Here is a 22903-nt window from a genome sequence, read left to right on the forward strand (position 1 = left end):
TCCTCCCCCACCGCCGCCGGGACTCCACCGGGCGCAGGCGGGTGGCCGCAGGGCACCGAGACCCAGGCCCGTCGGGTACCGCCGGGGGGCGGCCCGGCACCGGCACCGGCACCGGCACCAGCGAGGTCCGCCGGGGTGCGCAGAGCGGCTCGGGGGCGGGGCTCCGGCTCGGGGGCGGGGCCAGAGCGGGCCCCGCCCCCGCCCGTCTCTGCGGCGCCGGAAGCGGCGCGGCGCGGCGGCGCGGAGGAGCTGCGGGGCGGAGGCGGCTGGGCCGCGCCGCGCCGGGCCGCGCCCAGCCCCGGCCCCGCTCCGGCCCCGGCCCGCCCCAGCCCGGCGGCCGCCGCCCCGCCCCGCCCCGGCATCCTCGCGCGGACCGTGAGTAGCGCGGCCGGCACTCACCGACCGACCGGGCCGCGCCGCCCCCGCCCCGGGACGCCTGGGCCCCCCGAGCTGCTCCCAGACCCCCCCCCGTGTCCCTCTGGCACCCGCCATGCGCGCACGGGGGCCTTGCTGCCCTTCCCCCCAGGGTTTCCCCCCGCCCCGAAACCGGTGCTGCCCCAGGCCTGCCTGGCCGCGCTGCAGGAGCTCTGGGCTCCCGCCGGGCCTTGCCTCGTGGTTGCCCCTGTGCCCGTGGGGCTGTCGGGTTCCCCGGCAGGGCTGTGGGCCATCCTGGTCCCCATAGCTGGGCTGGCTGCATCTCCGTTAATGGAGCTGCTTCACAGCCCCATCCCAGTGCTGCGGGTGGGGCTCACATCTCCCCAGCAGAGATCCTGCAGCTGATGTGGCTGAGCTCAGCTACCAGCTGGTGGCTACAAAGGCAGTGTCTGACACCTCTGTAACCCTGCCAGCCTAGGGCCCCTCCTGGGATCCCWGCTACGTGCCTCTTGGCCGCTCTTCCGTTCCAGCAGGGGAACAGGACTGGAGATAGGCCCACCCATCTGCAGTAGCGTGGCAGGCTGGCTAGCGGGTTGGGCAGGCACAGAGTGAACCCTTGGGTTCAAGGACCTTCTTACAGGTCTCCTAACAAAGCCTGGTGTCTCCTGTAGCCCACTGTGGGGTTGGGATGGCTATGGGCACTGGTGGCCAGGGAGGCCTCATGTTGCCCTTTGGGAAGAGGGGTGGATGCACTCACCTCCCTCACCCTGCATCCATCCCATCTGAGCAGGGAGCCCTGATGGACGTGAGAGCAGAGTGGAGCCCATCCTGACCCCTGCCCCACGCGGCTTCCCCCATGCCAGGCCCTGTGACTATGGATGAGTGGAAACCCAACCCCATCATCAAGCCCCACAAGAAGCGGAGCTGGTACCTTGCCTGGAAGTACAAGCTGATGAACCAGCGTGCACTGCGGAAGCTGTGCCAGGTGAGTCAATCAAAAGCCTGTTGTGGATTAAGGAAGATAATCTATGGGGTTTACAAGCTTATGGAGCAGCTGCGTGGGTGGAGGTGGGTCTGTCAGCAACCTGCCGTGATCTAACGTGCTGGAGAAGCATAACTTGTCCTCAGAAAAGCCACCTCAGTGGCTTTGTGCTCATGCTTTGAGGGATTTGCTGTGTCTAACAGTTTYTTCTTGCTTCAGATGGACCTATTGGATGGTTGTGGCAGGAGATACAGTTATTCAAGCCTTCTTGGGAGATTCTGAGTTAGAAAAGTTACTGATTCCTCCTTTCCCAGCCCTGTGCAAGTGCCAAGTGCAGGAGTGCCCTGCCTATAGTGGGAAACCAGCCCTGGCATGCAGAGTTTGCAAACCAAGCCTGGTATAAGGCATGACAGGTGGACAGAGCAAGTAGGGCTGGATGAATGATGGGATTTCATGGCTGGAGGCAGCTGGTGTCTGGGAAAGCCAGAGGCCTTGTTGCTTATGCTATAAAACTACTAATCCCAGACCGTACCGGCATCCCATTGGGTATCTGAGGGAATAAAGARAGGAAGGTTTGGCCCTATGGCTCTGAACTGCAGAAGAGGGGATGTTCCTGAGATGAGCAGAGCGTGGTGAAATTGAGCAATCAGTTGCAGAAGAAGGGAAGGTTTTGTGTATGTCTGGGAGGAGAAAGTCTTGCAAAGGCCTCCTGGGGAAGAAGACTGCTCAGTCCTGCATCCTCTGGGGCTCTCTGAGCTGGGGAATAGAAACTGTAACATTTGAGCTGAAGGTCCTTTTTCAGGAYGGGCATTGTTTGCTGTGCACCTCTTGCTCCTGGCTCTTTAAATCCTATTGAAGACCTTGGGAGATTGACCACTGGAGTCAAGTGATTTTCATTCATTCTCATTCATGTCTAAACAAAAGCTCAGCTTTAGAGACTAGAGAAGGGTGGAGGGAGTGTTTGTCAGCTAAAAACACAGATGAAAGTTGAGCTTTAAAATATTTATATTAGAACTGCAGCTCTGAAGTAGCCAAGTCTAGAGCAGCTAAGCCTCTATCAGCAGCTCTGACTGAGCTTGCTGTACTAGCTCTGGCTGCTGGTCTTGCTCAGCACTGTAACCGGGGCTGGAGACTGGGGCTCCCTGGTGGACTGCTTTTCTGCTTCTCTAGCACCAACCAGGCTATGTGGTCTAGGAGAGCTACTAAGCTGGTCCTGCTGTTAGCYGTGGCTGGCACATGGCCTGCTTTTAGCCACAAGCCCAAGATTCCTTTCTTGRCTAATTAAAAGCTTTCTGTGCCCAGATCCGCAGAGATGCTCGTATTCTTGAGTCCATGACAAACTGACAAGCCAAAATGCCATAGTGACACTTATATTATCAGGCTGCCCACCTGTGCATCTGTTACCTTGTTACTATTTTTCCCAAATCATCTTCCTCAGATGGTACTTGAACACATTTGGCTGCCCAGAAGATGAAGCAGGAACATGTAGCTTTGAGGCAATAGATTGCCAGGTGGSGGATCCTTTTGGTGTTCCTACCCAGGGCAAACTTGGGTGTGATCTCAACCCCACACTAGACCTTGGAGAATCTACCTGAGAGAAAGTGCCATTACAGGAGTCCTAAAGATGAAAAAGGCACAGATACTGAGGAAACAAGGTTTTGTGGGCCTGGGGGCTTGTAGGGCAACTTGTTTTGGGTTAGCCTTGGCACATATGATACAAGAAGGGAGTCTCATAACTACCCAAGCTCTGTCCCCARTAGCATCCCCTTGAGGCCAGACTTTTACTAGCTTCACCCTTGGGGGAACCACACTATAAGCAGCCTTCCTTGAGCCTATCCCAGGCCCTTTTCTCCTGCTCCTTGGTTGCTGTGGCACCTCCATGTAGATATAATTTCTGTCCTGGGATGCTCTGGGGAGATTTGCRCAACTCTTAGCTTGCAGGGGAGGCCAGGGGAAACTATTTAGGACATCTGTAGCATAGCTGGGCTGAATCTATCAACAGCAGCAGCATGTAGCAATCAGATTTAGGCCTTAATGGTGGCTCTGCTATGAGCTGAAAGGTGCCTCTTGRCATGAAGGCTGGTGGAGGAGCCCTACAGCTGTACTGGCTTTGTGGGTAGCAGGCACTCAGGACTTTCTGTCTTAAATTTGATGACAGAGCCTTTCTCTCACTGTGTGAATGTCCAGGGCAACTGCTGGGGCTGCTGGAGCTGTACCTTGGTCCTGAGGCAGGGCTGTTGCTGCAGGGCAGTGACTTTCTCATTGTGCTGCTGTTATCCTTCCACCATGAAGGAGCGCCCAGACAAGCTCCCTGTGGATGAGCAGAGAGAGATCACTTCAGCTGAGCCCTTACCTTTAAACCTAGGGCATTCCRTACCCCAGCCCAACACTGTGAGCCTAAGACCATCCTGTTGGGCACTGTTACATGTGCTTTTGTAGCATACATCTACAGGCTGATTATTTCCTACCTCTGGATGTTCGTGGTCCAAATCTGCCTGTGCAGCTCTGTGTCTCAGAAATGATCTTTTTGGTGTAGCATACTTCCTGCTTTATTCTGTCTGAAATATCAGAAAAAAGACTAAAATTGGGGAAGAGGAGAAAAGATGCATTTAAAGAAATGCATATATTTGTAAAAAAGAAAAAAAAAAGTTACAGTTTCGTCTCTCTCCTTTTGCTCTGGGAGCCACAGTGCCTTGGGAAACAGCGATACTCAATTTGGAGATTTCCTATGGCCTGCTGTATAAACTACAGACCTCTCCATAGCTGTTCTCTGCAGCCCATGACACTATGCAGTTTTCTGAAGTCAGGCCTCAGCTTCTTGCCTTTGCTTTGTTTTTGTCCATACAGTGTCTCTTCCTCCCTCTCAAGTTCAGGCTATGTTTGTCATGCAAATGACTGGATGCCTCCTGTGGCTGCAGGGGGAGGGATGGGTGTAGTGATGTTGTAGGAGGCACAGAATTAAGGTTACTGGGGGAGTTGTAACTCTGATGTACCAAACCCTTGGTATGCAGAGGTTCGCAGCCTTGATACAATATTTTAGCAGAGATCTACTCCCAGATTCAGAAGCAGGGACCTGCTGGAAGTAGACTTGTTCTTGGGTATCATGAGTTCGGTGCTTTCTGGCAAATGAAAGCATTTCATCCAAAAACTCACTCATCTCTATTTCTCTTTTTACATTCCCCGTAAGATTATAAGGAATGTGGCAGATGCCAAAGATCCTTGCAAGATCTACTTGGGGTGCCCTGCAGTCTCTACCAGGTAGCCTGGTCTCAGGGTTGTTACTTACAAGTTGCTGACACAGTGTCCTGCAGACAGGTGCTGTCCTATTCCTGCTTGTGACTGTGATTGTGAACATCAAGCTGATCTTGGACACCAGGAGAGCTGCTTATGAGGAGGAAGAAGAGTCCACGCAGGACTATGGTGAGAGGCAGGACCCTGCTTTGAAAGCAAGGAATCTAGGGAGAGGGCAGTAAACTGTCACCAGCTACAGCGTGAAAGACAGCTATGCACGTGTGAGCTGTCCACAAATAAATGAAACTGACTGTCCACATTCCTGATCTGTCTGCTTAAGACTTCTGCTGAGGAGTGGGACAGAGGTGATGTCAAGGTGATGTCTTTTTCACATTTGGCTGCAGAAGGCTTTATGGAGATAGCTGGGGCCAGACCTGTTGCCATTTAGAGTTTTCCCCMCATACTGTCCCTATAGGTTCGGGTCCGTGGCTTGTTTGGTTGGGATACCTGGTGGGTATGACACCGCTTCCAACCCTCCCCCTTGGAGGTATGGCTGGACCTATGGTTGAGCAGAGACAATGCAAGCGGTTCTGGGGCTGGTTGAGACTGGGCATTCCTCTCCTGCAGATGATGAGATGCTGAACGTGGAAGTCCCTAAGCACCCTGCCAGCACCAAGAAAGTTTTGGATGTTGAGGTGTACTCCAGCCGATCAAAAGTCTATGTGGCCGTGGATGGGACGACGGTGAGTGGCTGACATTGTCTGTCCCTGTGAGCAGAGGATGGATGGGGCTGAATGAGTGAAACCTCAATAGCAGGTGGTGAGAGCAACTTCCATGGTTGGCAACAGGTATAAGAGAAGATTCTGCTCCTGCCTGCAGGGCCATGGAGCTGTTTTACCACATCTCCTACTCTGGCACCATGATGCTGTGAGCAAAACCAAAATGTTACAGGAGAGATGTTGCCTCTTGTTCAGGGGCCCTGTTGTGCTGAACAGACAGGATTGCAGCATTCAGGCAGAGAATAAGGATCTTGATTTACAGCTCTCATCACTTCTCCACTTGCAGGTCCTGGAAGATGAGGCTCGAGAGCAGGGAAGAGGGATCCATGTCATCGTCTTAAATCAAGCTACGGTAAAGCTTGTCTGCAATTTACTTTCTCACTGTCATGTTTGCCCTTCCTGTTGACCTGTTGCATGTGCGAGGCGGAGTGGCCAGATGTCTCTGCATGCTTATTTTCCTCTAGTCGCCAGAGCAGGTTGTAGTGATCCTAAGTTTTCTCACGGTGTTTTTCCTGGGTTTACCTAGCTCAGAAAAACTTTTATTGGTTTCTCAGACAGTTTGTCTTTGGGCTCAGTCCCTAACCAGAAGAAATGTGAACCCCAACAGGAATGTGCTGGGCAAGCAGGCAGAAGAGGGATGGTATGGCTAGGTAATGCCATCCTGTGGACCTCTGTGTGATCCGTGGGAAGGTGCAAGGGCTGAATTTGCCTGGGTACTCACTCCCTGACATACCAGAAAAGTAGCTCATCATGTTGCCTAGGACAGAGGCTTCCAGGAGAAATTTCCATACCCCTGYGCGTCCTGGCCATATGGAATTTAAGGTGCATCTTGCATTTGAATACCAACAGGGTCATGTGATGGCCAAGAGGGTCTTTGACACCTATTCTCCCCATGAGGATGAAGCCATGGTACTCTTCCTCAACATGGTTGCCCGAGGCCGAATCCTGATCTTCACTATTAAGGTAGGTGACCTTTGTGTCAAAAGAAAATGTCACCTTGAGTCAGGTCACCCTAAAGTTCCTGTCACTTCCTGAAAGTCACCATATGTTCCCAGGGCTAAATGTCACATCCTCAGCTTGGCTGTATCTCTCTGGCTTCATCAATTCCCTCATCCTTGTTCCCCTTTTTTACTGCAAATACTGCTTTGTGCCCAGGAGCAAGGCAAGAGAGCAAAAAGAGCATGTGTGTCAGAGACTGCAGCCAAAAACAAAAGGCTAGGTGGAACATGGAGATGAGAGAGTATAAGTATATAGTCGTACCTTTCCAGGGGATGCACTAGGCCAGTCCTAGACTGTTCCAGTTCCAGGCTKTTATGTGGGGTCTGGGGGCTGTGCTGGCTTTAGACTGCTGTGCAAGGTGCAGTCTAGATTATGCCACTTCAGGCATAATCTAGAAAGGCCCTGTGAAGCCTTTCTGGAGGCACAGCCCTGCTCAAGAACAATTTGATCGCAAGGAAGCAAGAGTCCGTGATTCTTCTGACATCCCTGTGGGTCATGGTGAAGCCACCAGCAGGCCTAGTGGTACAGAGGCTTAGCTGGCTTGAGGGTAGGTGTGGGCTCTACCCTCTTCAAATCACTGGGAGATTTTCTTCTCTGTGTTAGTGGCCAGACCTCAACCGCAGGGAAAGGRAAAGGCCTCATAGTTGTGATTCATTCCAGGATGAAGGCTCCTTCCATCTCAAGGACACAGCTAAGAACCTTCTGAAAAGCCTAGGGAGCCAAGTTGCACCATTCCTAAGCTGGAGAGACATGTGGACGTTTGTGGGGAAGAAAGGAGGTGAGTCTAGCACAGGCTAGGATGAGGTTCATGGTACCTTTCTGGGGGAGATGGCAGGTTAAGATAAACCCAGTCCATCCCCAAAATGCAGTGTATGAGCAGGGAGCAAGTCACAGAGAGGAGCYAGCTCCATTTCTGTGGGTGAGGGATGGGATGGAGACAGAGCAGGTCCACTCAGCAGCTCTCCAATGGCAGAAAAGGAGCAGGCCACTACCCTGAGCTGCAGCYTTTGGTCATGCCTTGATGCTGGGGAAATGAGTCCCCTCTGGACAGTCTTGACCCTGTTTCCCTGCTCCAGGGGAGATATATGGTGAGAAGCATGCGAAGTCGCCTGCCCTCTCAACATGGGGTGACCCTGTACTGCTGAAGACCGAAGTCCACCTGACATCCATGGAAGGTAAGAAGTAGGGTCTGCATCATGATGCAAAGTGTCACTGGGGGTGGCTGCCCAGTGCTCTTGGTGTACTTAAATCTAAGCTATAGGTCTGTTAGCAACATCCCAAGACAAATTTAAAGCTACCTGGAGCAGGCTGGTAATTTTTAATGGAAACAGCTTCCCTTCTTCCTGCTTCTAGGGCAATTGCAGGGATGGTCCTAGAGCAAGGTGAGGCTGGGGAGGTGGGGACATGCTCTGGCCATTCATCATCTCTCCAATGTGGACCTGCTGCAGTCATCTCTGCYCTTGAACCAGGCCTGTCACTACTCAGAGAGGTCATGCAGTGGTGGTTTCCAAGTGGCTGCTCTGACTACATCCTAAAGTGATACTTGTTCATGGCAATAAGTACTTGCGTGGTGATGGCTGAGCCCAGGGAGAGTCATCTGTGGGGCTGTGTAGCCTGGAGCACACAAGGTGAGGCTGTGAGGATGAGCAATCTGTTTTTTTCTCATTGGTACCTCTAGATGCTGAGTGCCATTGGCCTGACACAGAGCTGAACCGCCGCCGGAGGAGGTTCTGCAGCAAAGTAGAAGGTTATGGCAGCGTCTGCAGCTGCAAAGACCCCACACCCATCGAGTTCAACCCTGATCCTGTGAGTGTGAGGGCAGAGTGGCAAAAGGGGCTCCAGGAGGGAGGGCTGGCCTGTACCCATGTATGTTTGCAGTTCAGAGATAGAGCCCTGTCCTTATACTGCTCTTAAGGGGTGGTAGCTGCCCTTGGRCAATCTGTTAGGCTCTGGCAGATCTAAGGCAAATACGCCTGGGTCAGGCACCTGAGGAGAATTTGGGTTCCCTTTCCCTGCAGCTGCCAGCTTACCATGGCTTTGGGGACTTCAATGCAAGCAGCTGAGCCTGTACCTTTGCATACAGAGTATCTGTGACAGCTCCTGGGCCAGCCTCAGAACAGTTCTAAAGGGCAAGAAGGGAGATATTTGGCCAATGAGCCCTGGGGGGGAGCGAGATGGGATTTGGGGGCTGGATCTAAGATAGGATGAAGAGAGGAAGCTGGCAGGGTCTCCAGTAGTGCTGAGTGGGCCATGTCCTGGCTGACTGGTGAAGTCCTGAGCTGATGGGTAGGATTGTGCTACCCCTTAAATCCTGCTTTTAGTGATGTGGCCTTCCCCAGCTCCATTCACACGCATTTCTTTTTTTTTTCCAGCTCAGAGACAATAAAGTCTTTGATGTGCCTGTAGCTGTTATTGCAGGGAATCGTCCCAACTACCTGTACAGGTGAGCACTTCCAGGGGACATGGCTTCTCTAGCTTTCACTAGGAGTCCAGACAAGGCCCAGGCCTTCCTCTGTGTCCTAGTGGCAGGATCCAGCCCTGTCCTGAGGTAGCATAAGCAATGCCAGCAGGCCTCTTCAGGGAGATTGCAGGATCCTTGGCTATGGAAAGGGAAGAGCCTACGGTCACTAGACTCCAATCGCTACACATGCACCCTTTTCCCACCACGAGGAATTTGGGCTATGCCTTGTCCCTGTAGTCTTTCTCTTACCCCAGAGATGGGTTGTCTAGCACCCTGTTGTCAAGTGACCCAAGCCTACTTGGGCTGTGCTGTGCTCAGGGCCCTCTGTCTCTTCCCCAGGATGCTGCGCTCCTTGCTGTCGGCTCAGGGAGTCAATCCTGAGATGATCACAGTCTTCGTTGACGGGTACTATGAGGTGAGAGCGCTTCTGGGGGTGTTCCTGCAGGTGAGCCTCAATCCTCCAGCCAAGAGGACTTGGTGCTGCCTGCCCCTGTCCTTTGTGGGTGGCAGGCTCAGAGCCTGGGGCCCAGATAGCCTGTTCTCACATATCCCAGAATGGTCTGTTCTCAGGAGGCTCATGAAGGCTGTGGCCAGGTGGAAGAGGAGAGCTAGTCCTTGAGAGGAAGGCCCTTCCCGTCAGCACAGCCTTTGCTGGACACTGAAGGATCCCACTGCAAGCACTGTCTCCGTAGCAGCAGGATGTACTCTAGGATATGGGATTTCAGGGGCTTTCTAGCCCTTGTCTGCAACAGTCCATGGACCATTGTACGTGATGGAGTTATGGAAGGAAACAGGCTCATTCCCTCTTGGACCTTTCTGACCCCTGCCAGTTTGTGGGGCTGGGGGAGCTGGTGTATTTGTGCAGGGTGTTACTGCAGCACACCAGAGCAGATAAAGATAGCAGTATCCATTGCCATGGCAACTGGAGCTCATCCCTTGGCTACGAAGGGGCGGCTTGAATGCTTGCACTGCCTTGGTGGATACCAAGGAAAGGGGGAACAGGAGCAATGGGAACTCCTTCTCCCCTCTGTGGCTGGGAGATGGGAGGGATGGGGTTTAAAAAGAGGATGGAGAAGGCAGTGGTGGGGCCTTCTTGGAGCAGAGGTATGTCAGCCCAATTCTGGATTGCTTCTGACCCCAGTGAGGATGTGCTTGTTCAGAGAGGTCCCCTTCTTGGCAACAGGAGGAGAAAGTGAAGCTGATTGTGGTCTCAGTGTTAAGCAGCTATTAGGTAGGCGTTCCTGGAAATACCTACTGTTTTCTATCCTGACCGTGAGGGACTAGGATACAGGGCCCCTCAGAGATTCTTACTTGGATATAGCTTATAGTCTGTAAGTTAACAGACATATTGCAAGGGTTAGCAGTACTTCAGGACCGAAGAGGCAAGAGGGCTTGGGGTGCTCCTGGCTGCTGTTTTGCAGGACTGCTTTGGGTCTTCAGGAGTATCACTTGAAGCCTCATTTGCCCCTAGGAGGACGACTGCACATAGGAGGTCCCACAGGCACATTCTTGGTGTCACAGGGAGGTGATGCTGTAGCAGACAGAAGGGGGGAAGGTATCTAGACTCCTGCATTCCCTGAGCTTTGACCATTCCGGTTGCAGGAGCCAATGGATGTTGTGGAGCTGTTTGGCCTTGCAGGAATCCAGCACACTCCCATCAGCATTAAAAATGCCAGAGTTTCCCAGGTGAGAGACTGCTTCCTGAGGGAAGATATTGCTACCAGCATCAGAATGAGATGGGACAGGATGGATTATGTTTGAGGGAGGCAGGCATGGCCCCGCATTCTTGCCAGGCTGCCCCTCCCTGTGGCTCAGGGACGGATGCTAATGCAGGCAACGATGTGTCTGTTCTTGTAGCACTACAAAGCCAGTCTGACTGCAACCTTCAACCTGCATCCGGTGAGTGAGATCTCTACCTGACCTTGTCCGTCCRCTTGCCCATGGGAGCTAGCACTGGAGAGGGAGCAGTGCAGGCAGGGGAAACTACTYGGTGTCTCTGCTCTATCCCGGCCCTCTCCATCCATATTTTGACATCTCTCTGTGCATTACAGGAGGCCAAATTTGCTGTGGTTCTGGAGGAAGACCTTGACATCTCTGTTGACTTCTTCAGGTAAAGCCATGGGGCCTTGCGCTCTTATTCTAGGTTGGGGCATTTCCTAGGAGCTTGGTAGCTGCTTGGGAGAGGTCTGACCCCTGCCTGCAGAGAGGCCAGTTGYTGAGACCTTTGTCCTAGGACTCAGTGCTGGGTAACTTCAGGATTAGGTAGTTTGTGGATCTCTTCYTGATTTGTTTTTTGGGACCTATCTTGCCCTGCACACACACAGTAYTGGGCTACCCCATAGCAAGCAGCAGAGGCAGTGACTGCCATAGCTCCTGTTTCTCTGTGAGGAAGAGGAGACTCTGAGGCAGGAAACAGTTTTGTTGTCCCCTCCCTCTGCGGAGGTGTAGCRAAGTTTGTGAAGCACTTCTTGCCCAATCTTGCACCATGTCAGCAAGCTCAGCCCAAGAGAAGGATTAAATTGCCATAACAGTTGCAGGTGGCCAGTCCTTTGGAGAGCTTGCTTTGGCTTGTCTGTGAGGGTTTCTTGACCAGAGGCTTGGCCACTCTTTTTATAGCTTTCTGAGCCAGTCAATCTACCTGCTGGAGGAGGAYGAGAGCCTGTACTGCATCTCTGCTTGGAATGACCAGGTGGGTCGGGAAGGGTCAATTCTACTTTGTGTTTTTCCTGAAGTGAACTGGGATGTGGGTTCTCCCCACCTCTGTCATCATAGGTAYGTCTGTCTCCCCACCCCGGACTGTTCAGAAGTACCCTTGCAAACCTTGCACTGTGCTTCCCAGTGTCACTCCCCTGCTTTCCAGACTGGGGATCTCCATGGAGCAAGATGCCTCCTGTTTTTGCGGGGGAATGGCAGATCTCTGAATGTTCCCTGTAACATGACAGGGCTACGAGCACACAGCTGAGGATCCCTCGCTCCTGTACCGCGTGGAGACCATGCCAGGCCTGGGCTGGGTGCTCCGGAAGAGCCTGTACAAGGAAGAGCTAGAGCCAAAGTGGCCAACCCCAGAGAAAGTGAGTATCCTGGATGGACCCTGTCTTCTGCTCCCTTGTTTCTGCACATCAGTGGTTCCTGAGACCAAATCTGCAGGGGGCACAGCTCTTGGAGGGGCACCAGCTCTTTCTGAGCTTGCCTTGGATAGGATGCCCTAGGAGGATGGATTTGGGGCAGACACTAACTTGAGGACCACATAATCAGCTRTAGAACAGCCCAGGCAGACTGGGGCTATGTGGGCCACAGCCAGTGTGGGCAGCCAGAAAGATCCCTGCTCCCTCACAGCTGCTCTGCCAAATGAAGTCCCCAAACCTGAGTGTGAGTGACAGTTTCCCTTCCTCAGCTCTGGGACTGGGACATGTGGATGCGGATGCCTGAGCAGCGGAAGGGCCGGGAGTGCATCATCCCTGACATCTCACGCTCCTACCACTTTGGCATCGTGGGGCTCAACATGAATGGCTACTTTCACGTGAGTGACTTCCCCCAACTGCCAGCTCTACCAGACYGTGTCTGGATGCTGAGCTGTGACCCCAACGCTCTCTGCAGTGGGGGTGTGGGAATGTTTGAGATGACTTCCCAGTACTGCTGACTCCAGACCAACCCTCCTTTCCATTTTCTCCTCTCTTTTCCTCCCAGGAAGCCTATTTCAAAAAGCACAAGTTCAACACAGTCCCAAATGTCCAGCTTAAAAATGTGGAGAGGTGAGTGCTGGTCAGGAGTTGATTGGGATGAAGCAATTGTGCGACCTGACCCTGTTCCTTTGTGCTAGGGGTACCTCCCTTCCTTCTGCCAGGACGACCTTCACTTCCACCCCAGCACAGTGAACACTGTGGTTGGGACTCCTTGCAGTGGTTTCTGTGAGGTGGCGTTCAGCTAACTYGTGCTCCAGGGAGCCCCAAAACAGCCTGGGCACAAAGCATGCCTCTTTCTTGCTTGTGGGTCCCCACTGATAAYGAGGGACAGATACCTGTTGCATAATGCTCCCTTGCATTAATACAGCACCTGATTCTTCAGACTTAACTTGAAACATGGAGCATTCAGCCAGTCTAGGGGGTTTTCTTTGTTTCCTCAAAGACATGCATAGTTTGGTGGTGAGAGCTCGGAGCTGACCTGGCAGATGTGCCCAAAGGTCATCTTTTCGGCACTTCTTGCTGCCATATCCTTCCAAGAAGTGTTGCAAGTGGTAGTCTCTGCTCTCTATCTGTTGTTCTGACCTGCCTTTCAGTGTTACACTGGATTGTGTTACACTAAAACTATCTCAGAAAGGTCCCTGCTTGTCAAACTCTGACTTTGTGGTCACTGTGCTCTCTTCTCTTGTGACAGCTTGAAGAAGGATGCCTACGAAATCGAAATTCATCGGCTCCTTGGGTAAGCATRTGCTGCTTGCAGGAAGGTTGGTAGACTAGAGTGTGCTGGGTAAACTGACTGAGATGGAAGAAAGGGTGGAGGTGGCCCCAGCCACTGCTCGCCTGTCTGAAGTGCCCCATGGCAGGTGCGGGAAGAAGCTGGAATCTCCCTCTCACTTCTCGTTCTGTTTCTACAGCGAGGCTGAGGTCTTGGACCACAGCAAGAACCCCTGTGAGGACTCTTTTGTGCCTGACACTGAGGGCAAGGTCTACGTCATGTTCATCAGGATGGAGCAGGAAGCCGATTTTACCACCTGGACTCAGCTTGCCAAGGTGGGKCCCTGGCACAGTCCATCCGCACCCCTGCACTGGCCTTGGCATTGCTGGAAATTGCCATGCTTCTGCTTTTGGTCCTGCCCATAGCCTTGACGCAAATCAGCAAAAGGATTCATGCTGCCCTTGGGTGATGGTTAAACTCTTTATTTTTACAGCAGGTTCTGGGGTATCCAGGGCAGATGCTCAGTGGGAATAGGCCATATAAAGCCATGTGGGAGCCCAGGGACTGRGCTTGTCCGGGCATTTTCATCCCTCACCTGGAGATACTAGTCCAAACCTCTTTGTCTTGAGGCAGACATGGGAGGGGAGCAAGTTCTCCTCTCACTGAGGGTAGTGGAAGGATGCTGCCCCAATCAGTCCCATTTGARCTACCGTTCTCTCTGCTGTGCCTTGGCAAGGGCAGGGATGATGGGTCTTTTCTTGCCAGGAGACACCTGGCTCTGGTGTCTGTCTGTAGGCACTGATGCCTCCTTCTCCCTCTCTGCTATTGTAGTGCCTCCACATCTGGGACCTGGATGTTCGTGGGAATCACAAGGGGCTATGGAGGCTTTTCCGCAAGAAGAACCACTTCCTCGTGGTGGGAGTCCCTGCCTCCCCCTACTCGTGAGTAGCAGGGGCACAGCAACCTGGATTGTGCCCTTATCCTTACGTCAGCATTCCCCACTCAAGAGCGCTGCATTGTCCAGCTCCATCTCAGCTTAGTCCTCRTGCAGAGCATCCACCTCCTTAACCTGTGGGGTGGGAGCGGACTAGGATACCTGCCTAGGCTTAGAGGATGCCCCAGTGGGAAGGAGACCCTGTCGGGGGAGGGAGGAGGGCAGGCAGCACTGTTGAGAGTTAGGGCACTGAAGTGGACCCACCATCCCTGCCTGCTCCCAGCCAGGCTCTCCTCCTTGCCTGCAGGTCCAAGAAGCCCTCATCAGTGACACCGATCTACATGGAGCCTCCTGCCAAGGAGGAGGGGGCAGTGGCAGTGCCAGCAGTTCCTGCAGCAGAGCAGACATGAGACTGGCAGCTGGGGAGCAAGTGGGGACAGGAGAGGACAGAGACCAAGTGGGCAGCTGCCCTTGGAGGCTAGTGACCAGACATGGACTCCCGTTTCAGACTGCAAGATGAGATCTTGGGCTGCCTCCAGCCCCCTGCTATGGTCCCCCTCTTCCTGGAATGGGGTCCTTCCCTGTAGATCTGCTACCCCCACGTCACGGAAACCTTTTTAACACAGACTCTTTACTAATGCTGCTCCCTTCTTTCCCCACCTGGTCTGATTGGGCAAGGCTGGAGGAAGAGGATGCTCAGTCTAGGGCTGCAGGGAGGCCTTTAGAAATGCCTGTGGCTCCCTCTTCTGCCCCCAGATCCTGAGAAGGGCAGCCTGCTCTTGTAGGAAGTGCTGCAGCCTACCAGCTGGGTTTTATTTATTAACTTTTGCCTGGCTGGCTTTGTGCCCAGCGCAGTGGTGAAGGGGGGAATCTTCCAGCGTCTTTTCTCTCTCCTGCACAATGGATGCACCTTGAAGACTGCACTGGACTGGATGTCTCTCTGCATCCCAGCTCATTGCTGGCACCAGTGCAGCCCAGCTTGTAGGCAAAAGGAAATGCTGCAGAAGAGCTGATCTTGCTGCGGATGTGCAGGGGATGCCCCATCCCCAGCACGAGGGCCATCAAGGGGACCCTCTTTCCCCTCAGTTCGGGGAGCCAGAGATGACTGTGGATGGAGCAGGACCAGGCTGTATGCTGCAGCTCAGACTGTCCTCACCCACCTCCCTTGCTGGGAACACCCATGGGCCATGGGTGAGGGGGTGAAAGTGCCTTGTGGAGCAAGATCRGAGCAGCGAACAGCAAGCCCCACCTCTGCTATGCCCAGCTGCAGAGGCAAGATGGACCTGGGCCTTCCAGCAGCCAGCACTGGAATTGAGCAATGCTGCACCCTGGCATGGTCCTTGATGTGGTACTGTACCCGTCTGTCCTTCTTACCTGGCAAGGTACCCCAAGCCCTTTCTCAAGGCAAGGGTTTTCTTCTCCTGAATCTTCCACTTACCATGGTACTTTTCTGGCAGGGAAGCTGCAGGCTGAGCTGGGATAGGCAGCCTGGCTTACCTGGCATGGTACGACCCCTGTGCGGAGAGAGAGAGGCTCCCTGCCCACCTTAGGAAGGACCCAAGGACCCTCTCTCACACCCGGCCACCTGGTACAAGTTCCCCCCCTAACCAGAGGCAGTCCTAGTCCCCCTCACTCAATGCTTTCCCTGTTTTATCCATGCAACAAGAGCCCAGTTCTCTGCCCAGGTACCGTATGCTCAGCAGGGATTTGCTGCCCAGCCCTTTCTCTGTGGTCAGAGGAGGGTACGTGGGAGCTGGGCCCCTAGCCTGCAGTACTGTTTGGGCCAGGTGCTCTTGCCCTTCGTTTTCTCACTGTGAACTGAGCATCAGGCCCCCGGGAGCTCCTGCCCCAGCACCTCCTGGGATCTACACTACACTAACTTATTTATTTATTGCTTATGGGAAGGGGGAGGACAGCAAGAAAGTAACATGGAAAGCTGTCAGCCCTTAGCCTGCGAGGGCACAGTTCTGGGGGCTTTCACTTTTRAGCCCCCAACATCATTCTCTGTTCCCTTCCTTCCTTTGCCCAGTGGAGGAAAATGATTGTGAACTTAGCAACTCTGCTCTGGTCAAAGTAACCTCCGTGTGAGCAYAGCTCAGCTCTAGTGTGAGAACAAGGGCTCTGGCCCTTGGGGTCCTTGTACACCTGCCTTATCGGCTTAGGGGACAAGGCAGCTGGGTGTGCAGAGTCTGCAGAGCAGTAAGAATGGGATGGGCCCCTACCTGCACGCTGTTCATCATGGGTGCAAGAGGGGGATGAGGGGTGACAGTACAGGGTGGCATCATCAGGGCTTTGGCACCAGCCCTGGGGCTTTGTTTCAATGCTGCCTTGTTCCACACACACACCCCCTCAACCAGCCTAACTTCCTCTGGGGCTCTGGTACAGCAGCCTCAAGCTGATGGATGTCTGGGCTGCTCTTCTGCAGCCTCAGCTGGCCGGTAGGGGTTTTAAGAAGGTCCTTTAAATGCTGTGAGATAGGGACTCTGCTTCCTGTCCCCTCTACCCAGCACCAGGGCTGGCTGCTTGCACCTCAAGTTCTGCTTTGGAAAAACCTCCTGGTTCTCCACCATGGCGATTTTCTTGGCATCTCAGTGCTCAAGGTCACGTTTCTCTTTTTCCTTAAGCCAACTCCCTCATTTCTTGTCCCCTAGGAGGGATTCAGGCCTGCTATAAGCTTCTTTTTGGTTGGGAAGAGTGGGGGGATGCAGTCCTGCAGACAGGGAAATGGCTAGATGTGAATTCCCCTCTTTCTCTGTCCTGTTGTGCTGCTCCTTGTCCTGCAGAGCCCTAGGGACTATGGCCCTTTGCTTTCCGTGACAGCAACATTCGACTTGTGGGCTTTGGCCTCCTCATTCTTTCCCTCTCTGCACCCCAGGTCAGGCCTGCTGGGTGCTGTTTTCCGTCCGTCCTCCTTCCTCTCGCAAGGCTCCAGTTTAGTGGTCAGCCAGCTGAGGGGATGGGGACCCACCAGGCCATAGTATGGCTGGGAGCAAGGGCAACCCCAGGGCTTGCCGCTTTCTCAATTGAATTATTTTTTCAAGAATAAATATTGCAAAACTGTTGAGCCTCACATGTCTCATCTCCAATTCCATGTGCCTTGCAGAGCTGGGTTCCCTGGCTCTCRCCACCTGCCTGGAAAGGTGAACATGAAGGCTCTGTGGCCCTTGTCSAGGGTGAGTGGGCTGGACAAGCTCTGCAGGGGATCTGTATCCCTGCATGATGAGGGAGGTGAGCATATCCAGGTTTGCAGGCTTGCAGCCTTTGGTGGCAAGCGGAGCAGATGCTGCTCTTTGAGGAAGCTCCTGTTTACCCTTTTCTGTTGTGGCCGTGATGCGTTGCTCTGCAGCACCCTGTGCAGCGTCACYTTGCTGAGGGGGAGGGCACAGTCAGGCTGGGTCTGTTACTGCCCATCCAAAACCCCCACCGTCRACCTGGGGATGGCACCTGGGTCCTTTTGCTTCAGCATGGGCTGAGGAAGACCTCCAAAGAGCATCATTTTAGGCTCAGTGATGATCTGTGACTCCTACAAGATATCCTGAAACCCAGCACTCAGTGTTGGCCTAGGGGCAGGAGGGGAGCCAGATAAATCACAGGGATAGTTTGGTTCAGCAGCAAAGCTAGACCAACCCAGAAAGATGTGGTTTTGTTTGTCAAAGGGGAGCTTTCCTCAAGTGGAGGAGCTGCGCAAAGTGTTTCAGRCAAAGCTTTTCTCAGCCAAAACATCTCACAGTTCCCCGCGGGTTGTCCTGGTCATTCAGGCTGTGCAGACACTGGTGGATGAAGGGGGCTGTATTTTGACTTCCCCTTTATTTGTGTTGTTTAGGGAGGTGAACAATTTTTAGGATAGGTTATCTGGTCCTCAGTCACCCGTGGTATTYTTCTGTAGGTGCTCAGACACATTGCTGCATTTCAGCCTCTACCTCAGCTCCAGGGAAGCCCAGCCCAGGCTGTCCTCTCCCAGCGATCCTGAGCTCCAGAGGGGCTGACAGGCCTTGCTGGCAGTGTGTGCGCTCTTAGGTATAGCACCTAAGGCGATGGCCATGGGCTGGTGGCGGCCCTGCAGCTCGCGTGCCAGCAGAGGTCCTCCAAGCCATGCGACGCTGGAGGAGCTGCTGGGTGCCTGGTGCTGACGTGGGCTTGCTCTGTCTCCTCTGGAGATTTGAGCACTTCTTATCTTTGCTCTGCTAACTGACGGAAACCCTGACCCCTGACGTGCCGGGCAGGGGCTCTCGCTCCGTGCCGTGGGGCCGCAGAGCTCCCTGCTGGTGGCCGCAGACCCAGGCCCGTGGGAAATGGCCCCGCCACCCCAGGCAGGCTCACGTGTGCTCGTCAGCTCCCGGCTTTACTCCCTCACAGCCCAAAGTGAAGCAGCTTTTTGTTCTGGCGGGGGGATGTCTCAGGCCCCTTGGACTGGGAGGGCAGTGAGCGGCCAGCCTGAGGCCATTGCATCCCCCTGTCCAGGGCGGGGATGCCCCAGCATCCTGACCCTCAAGGGTCTGGGCTGTTTCTGGGGATTTAGGTTTCTTTACTTTGGGGGAAGTTGGTCCTGGAATAATGGGGCTTTCTCCCGTGTCCCACCCAAGGTCTAACAGGCAGCCGCAGGGAGGAACGTGCTGCGGTCAGAGCTGGAGGTGGTCACGGTGTGTGATGTAACTTGGCAAACGAACTCGTTTTGGAGGCACTGTTCCAGCACCGCTTTTTCCCCATGCCGGAGCACAGCCCTTCCCAGGGCTGGGCACAGCTTGCGCTATGCCATTTGCAGCACAAGGAAGGGAAATACCGTGATCAGAGCTGAGACCAGGCAACTCATGTCTTGCTATGCTGAGGCCAACCACCCTAATGCTCCCGGTGCTGTCAAGCCCATGTCTGAAAAGCAGAAGCAGTGGGTGCAGGAGGGACAGGGGTAGCAAAACAACGGCCACAGCAAGGCAAGGTTCACACGTGCCCCTCGCTCTTCCCCGTCTGGCTGCAGGTGCRTGCAGGCAAGTGTTGAAGCTAAACCGGGACCCAGCTCAACACTGCCATGAGAGAAAATAGCTGCAAAACCTCTGGCCTGGCCCCATGTGAGCTTTACAGATTTTGCAGGAGGCCCAAGAGACCTCTTGAAATGCCAGCTCCAGAGACAGGGAAGAGCTCGGAGAGGCCTGGAAGCTTCTCTTGCTCCTTCCCGGAGCTGGGTGCAATGGTGTCTTGCAGCCCAAAGGACCTAACCAAAATTGGTGGGGCCTGATTGCTGCTGCAGGAGGATTTTCACCACCAGTAGCAACGGGCTAGTGTCTGCTCTCCTGGACCAACTGCCTCGCAGTCCTCTGCCCAGTGTCAGCTCCCAGTGGTGAGGAGCAGGCACTGGGGAAGGTCTCCTCTTCCCCAGTCCTCTCCTGCCCCAGCTGTGGGGCCAGGTACAAGTGCTTTGTCAGGGCATGAACTTGCCTGAGGATTTTTCCTTCATCCCTGAGTCCTTCTTGCTTGTTTTGCCCCTCTCTGTGGTGCTGGAGCTAGGCAAGTTGTAACCACCCGGCAGCCCCCACCGCGGCTGAGCCTGGCGGCGCATGGGGAAGGGAGGATCCCGGCCTCTGCGGATAAACGGCAGGGACTGATGCCACTGGCCAGAGCAAGGCTCAGGTGGATCCAAATCAGGGCACTGCTCACCTAAACAGCAGGGAGGGTGGCRGGAGGAGTTGGGGGTTTTTTGTTGGTGGTGGTGGGTGATACCCACCAAATCTTGCCCAGCTCAAAGTGGGGCTTATTTCAAGTTTGCAGACTGCTGTATTTGTAGGGTGGAGGCTACATGGAGGACAGAGGACTGAGGGATGCTGAAAGCAAGGCTAAGCCCCTCCGAAGGCACCACCCACGCTGCTTAATAGCTTTGGCTCGTCAGCCCCCAGCGACGGTGACCCCGACGTGCCGATTCGCTGTCTGAAGGCGCTCAGGGAGCGCCAGGGAGCGCATTAGGAGCCCCCCGCTCCTGCCCTTTCCTGCAGAGCAGACGGCTCAGTCCGGAGCCGCTGGAGCGTTCCCGGCTGTCCCGGAGGCGACGGGCTGCGTGGCACGTTCCCTGCCCTCCGGAGGGAAGCCCGGCCGGCGGCTGAGCCCCGCGTGGTGCCGACTTCTGCACGTGTGACCCCAGGAGCCGGTTCCCAGGTTTGCAGCGGGCCCCGCGCGGTCCCCCCCCCGCCGCGGCCCGGCCTCGCTCGCTTTGTGTAACGCTACAAAGCAGAACCTGCCCGGGCTGCTCCGCGTCCCTGGAGCAGGCTGATAATTAAACAAAAGCAAAATAGTCTTGGCATGAAACTTGACCTTTCCAGAGCTGGGGGGGAGGGAGGGAATTTTGCATAATTTGATATTGCTTCTTTTTTTTTGCATTATGGTTGTCTGGTGGTGAGCTCCGTGCCAGGGCAAGCAGGGAGCCCTGTGCTGCCATGCAGGAGTCTGTGGGCCAGGCTGCCCCTTCCCGTGCTGGGCACGTCCTTCCCCCTGCACCCCTGAAACGGAGGGAAACGAAGGTGTCAGGGAGGAGTGTGGCGGTAACAAGCCCCGTACGATCGCCCCACTGCCCGGACCGATGTTTCGGCACTCAGGGGATGCTGGAGGCTGGCCCAGGCGGATGCAGGAGGGAGGCAGCGGTGCTGTCGCCTCTCACCTGCACCCAGGCCATCCGCAAGTCAGGCCAGGGAGCTGGTCCATCTGGGGAAAAAAAAAGAAAAAAAAAAAGTTTTGAGGGCAGGATCTGTCCCAGGCTGGGTCAGGACCATGCAAATAATGATGGGGATGGACAAGCATCTGACAACAAAGTACGCGCCCGGTGCYGGGGGGGAAGCCCCAGGAGCATCCCCGCGTGGCAGCCTGCTCCACGGCATACCTGCATTTCCAGGCAGGGCTCAGCCCTGGGATGAGGGCTGGAAAACCCACTTCCCTCCCCACCCCCTGCCCTTGGCATGTGTGGAGGTTGGAGTGGGGGGGGGGGTTTCAACACCCTCCACTTCGTAAAAAGAGCGTTGCGACACCGAGGCACCTAAGCTGGTCTGGAGAAGGGGCTCTGCGTTGGGTTCGTCCCTCGGCCCCGCTTGCGGGCGGTTCCTTCTCAAGCAATTGGAGAGCGAGCCCTGGTGCCACCGGTGGCCCGAGCCCAGCCCTGCTTGCGTCCCCCACTGCGCTCCCTGCCCCGGGAAAATCGGGTCGTCGTCTCCCGCGCCCTGAACAACARAAGCCTGGTGCAAATTAATCTTCAACTCGGTGCCCAGGATTGTTGCTTTTATGGTTATTATTCTGTGTCCTACCTGGCATTGCGTTAATGATTAATGCACCTGATTTAATATCAGCTGGGTTTCAACCCAACACCCCTTCCTCCACCTCCCCGCAGCCTCTGATATCCCGACAAATAAGCAGGGCATCAAGCTGCTTCAAAAACCACCTGCCCACCCCTCAGTTCCTGGCCTTTGGGCTTGCTGAGCCCAAGGTTGGGTTATCTCTGCTCCCCGTGGCGGGGAAGAGGGGCAAGGAGCCAGGGCGGGGAGGAGGGTTGTGCCACGGGACAAGCACGTGCGGGCTGGGTAGAGCTGACGGCGGAAAAGCGCCTCCAGCCCCTGCTCAGCCTCGGGGACGGGCCCGGGCTGTGCCCACCCGCTCGCTGAGCCAAGCAGCAGTCAGAAGTTTACCAAAACGCCCCAGCTTTGGCCCAGAATAGGTGCAGGAGGAGGGCCTGGAGGCCTGGCAGAGGTGGTGGGGGGGGGGGGGTGCCGGGAACCCGGTTTCCCTGAGCGGGAAAACCGTCGTCTCTCACCGTCCCTCCTCCGCCCCGGCCGGCCGTGCCCTTGGAGGATGTCCTGCCCTCCCGGATCCGGGAACAGCCTGGCGAGGCGGGAGGGAAATTCCCCCGCGGCCGGCGCTCCCCGGGCAGCTGATGCCTTCGCGTCTCGTTTGCTTGCGTTATCAGGACCAAACCGCAAGCCTCGCCGTTCCCCGCCGGGATCGCGGGGGCACGTCATGCCCTCCGTCCCCCGGCAAAGCCGGTTCAGAAGAGGGACGAGGGAAGCTCGTTTCCTAAAGCGCGGGGCGGGGGGCTGCCGCCCGTGCCACCGCCGGGGGACCTTCCCCTTCCGCTCCCACCTGTGCTACGTCCCGGGCGAAATTAAATATAAAAAAAAAGAAGGAGAAGAGGGAGCACGAGCACAGCGGCCCCTCGCGCCCCGGGACGCCTCTCCCGGGCAATAAGGAAGTTCGYTGCCGCGTGCCCCCGGGACTTTTCGGCCTCTGGCTCTCCGACGTCACCGGCAGCTTCCTGGGGTGCTGAGTCCGCGCATTTCCCACCGCCCCCCCGCAGCTTTCCCGGGCGTCTCACGGAGGGCAGGAGGAGAGGCAGGGCCACCGCCAGGGCCACACGTCCTGGGCTGAGGACACCGGCCCCTGCCCCGAGCCCGCGGGGYGGAGGTGGGGAAAACGGAAATAAAATCCCAGCCCTGCTGGCCCGTCCCTCTCCTGCTGTTTTTCCAAGCTTGTCACCCGTCGCTTCAGATAAAATAGTTTGTTTTGCAAAGGCGTTGGGAATGGCGGTTTGAGGGTAATAGCTCGGCACCCTGCTGGGCTGGTGGCACGGAGGTGACACCGCTGCTGCCAGACCCCAGCAGCGGGGAGGAGCAGGGACAGGGAACAGACCCCGAAGCAACCGAAGGGCAGCTCGGAGGAAGGCGCTGGGACACGCGCGCCCTGCTGCGAGCGCAGGTTCCAGCCACCGCCACTGACCGAGCCCC

At 55.3% G+C, this 22903-nt stretch overlaps 2 protein-coding genes across 3 annotated transcripts in view; one reads left to right on the forward strand and one right to left on the reverse strand.

Moving 5' to 3' along the window:
* LURAP1 (leucine rich adaptor protein 1) overlaps positions 1–1202 on the reverse strand; it is a 9397-nt gene extending 8195 nt beyond the window's left edge. The window contains exons 1-2 of the mRNA XM_085308199.1: positions 1133–1202; positions 29–249 (exon numbers count right to left, since the gene is read on the reverse strand). Coding sequence (XP_085164325.1) covers positions 29–249; positions 1133–1202 — 291 coding nt within the window. The remainder of the gene's footprint in view (positions 1–28; positions 250–1132) is intronic.
* POMGNT1 (protein O-linked mannose N-acetylglucosaminyltransferase 1 (beta 1,2-)) lies at positions 326–17226 on the forward strand. Of its 2 annotated transcripts, none has more exons than XM_085308103.1 (22): positions 326–375; positions 1166–1360; positions 4669–4777; positions 5216–5331; positions 5654–5719; positions 6217–6330; positions 7027–7144; positions 7443–7541; positions 8045–8172; positions 8739–8809; positions 9167–9242; positions 10430–10513; positions 10685–10726; positions 10879–10937; positions 11444–11516; positions 11770–11898; positions 12222–12347; positions 12515–12579; positions 13202–13246; positions 13422–13557; positions 14054–14163; positions 14464–17226. In XM_085308103.1, the coding sequence occupies exons 2-22, from the start codon at positions 1232–1234 to the stop codon at positions 14564–14566; spliced, it is 1998 nt and encodes a 665-aa protein (XP_085164229.1). In that variant the 5' UTR covers positions 326–375; positions 1166–1231; the 3' UTR covers positions 14567–17226. The 2 variants fall into 2 exon arrangements, with proteins under 2 accessions (XP_085164229.1, XP_085164230.1); XM_085308104.1 differs by having other exon boundaries at positions 358–375; positions 1239–1360.
* The last annotated feature ends 5677 nt before the right edge of the window (positions 17227–22903 follow it).

This window comes from Rhea americana, unplaced genomic scaffold (assembly GCF_003343005.1).
Source record: "Rhea americana isolate MKP2758 unplaced genomic scaffold, rheAme1 scaffold_27, whole genome shotgun sequence".
NCBI lineage: Eukaryota > Metazoa > Chordata > Aves > Rheiformes > Rheidae > Rhea > Rhea americana.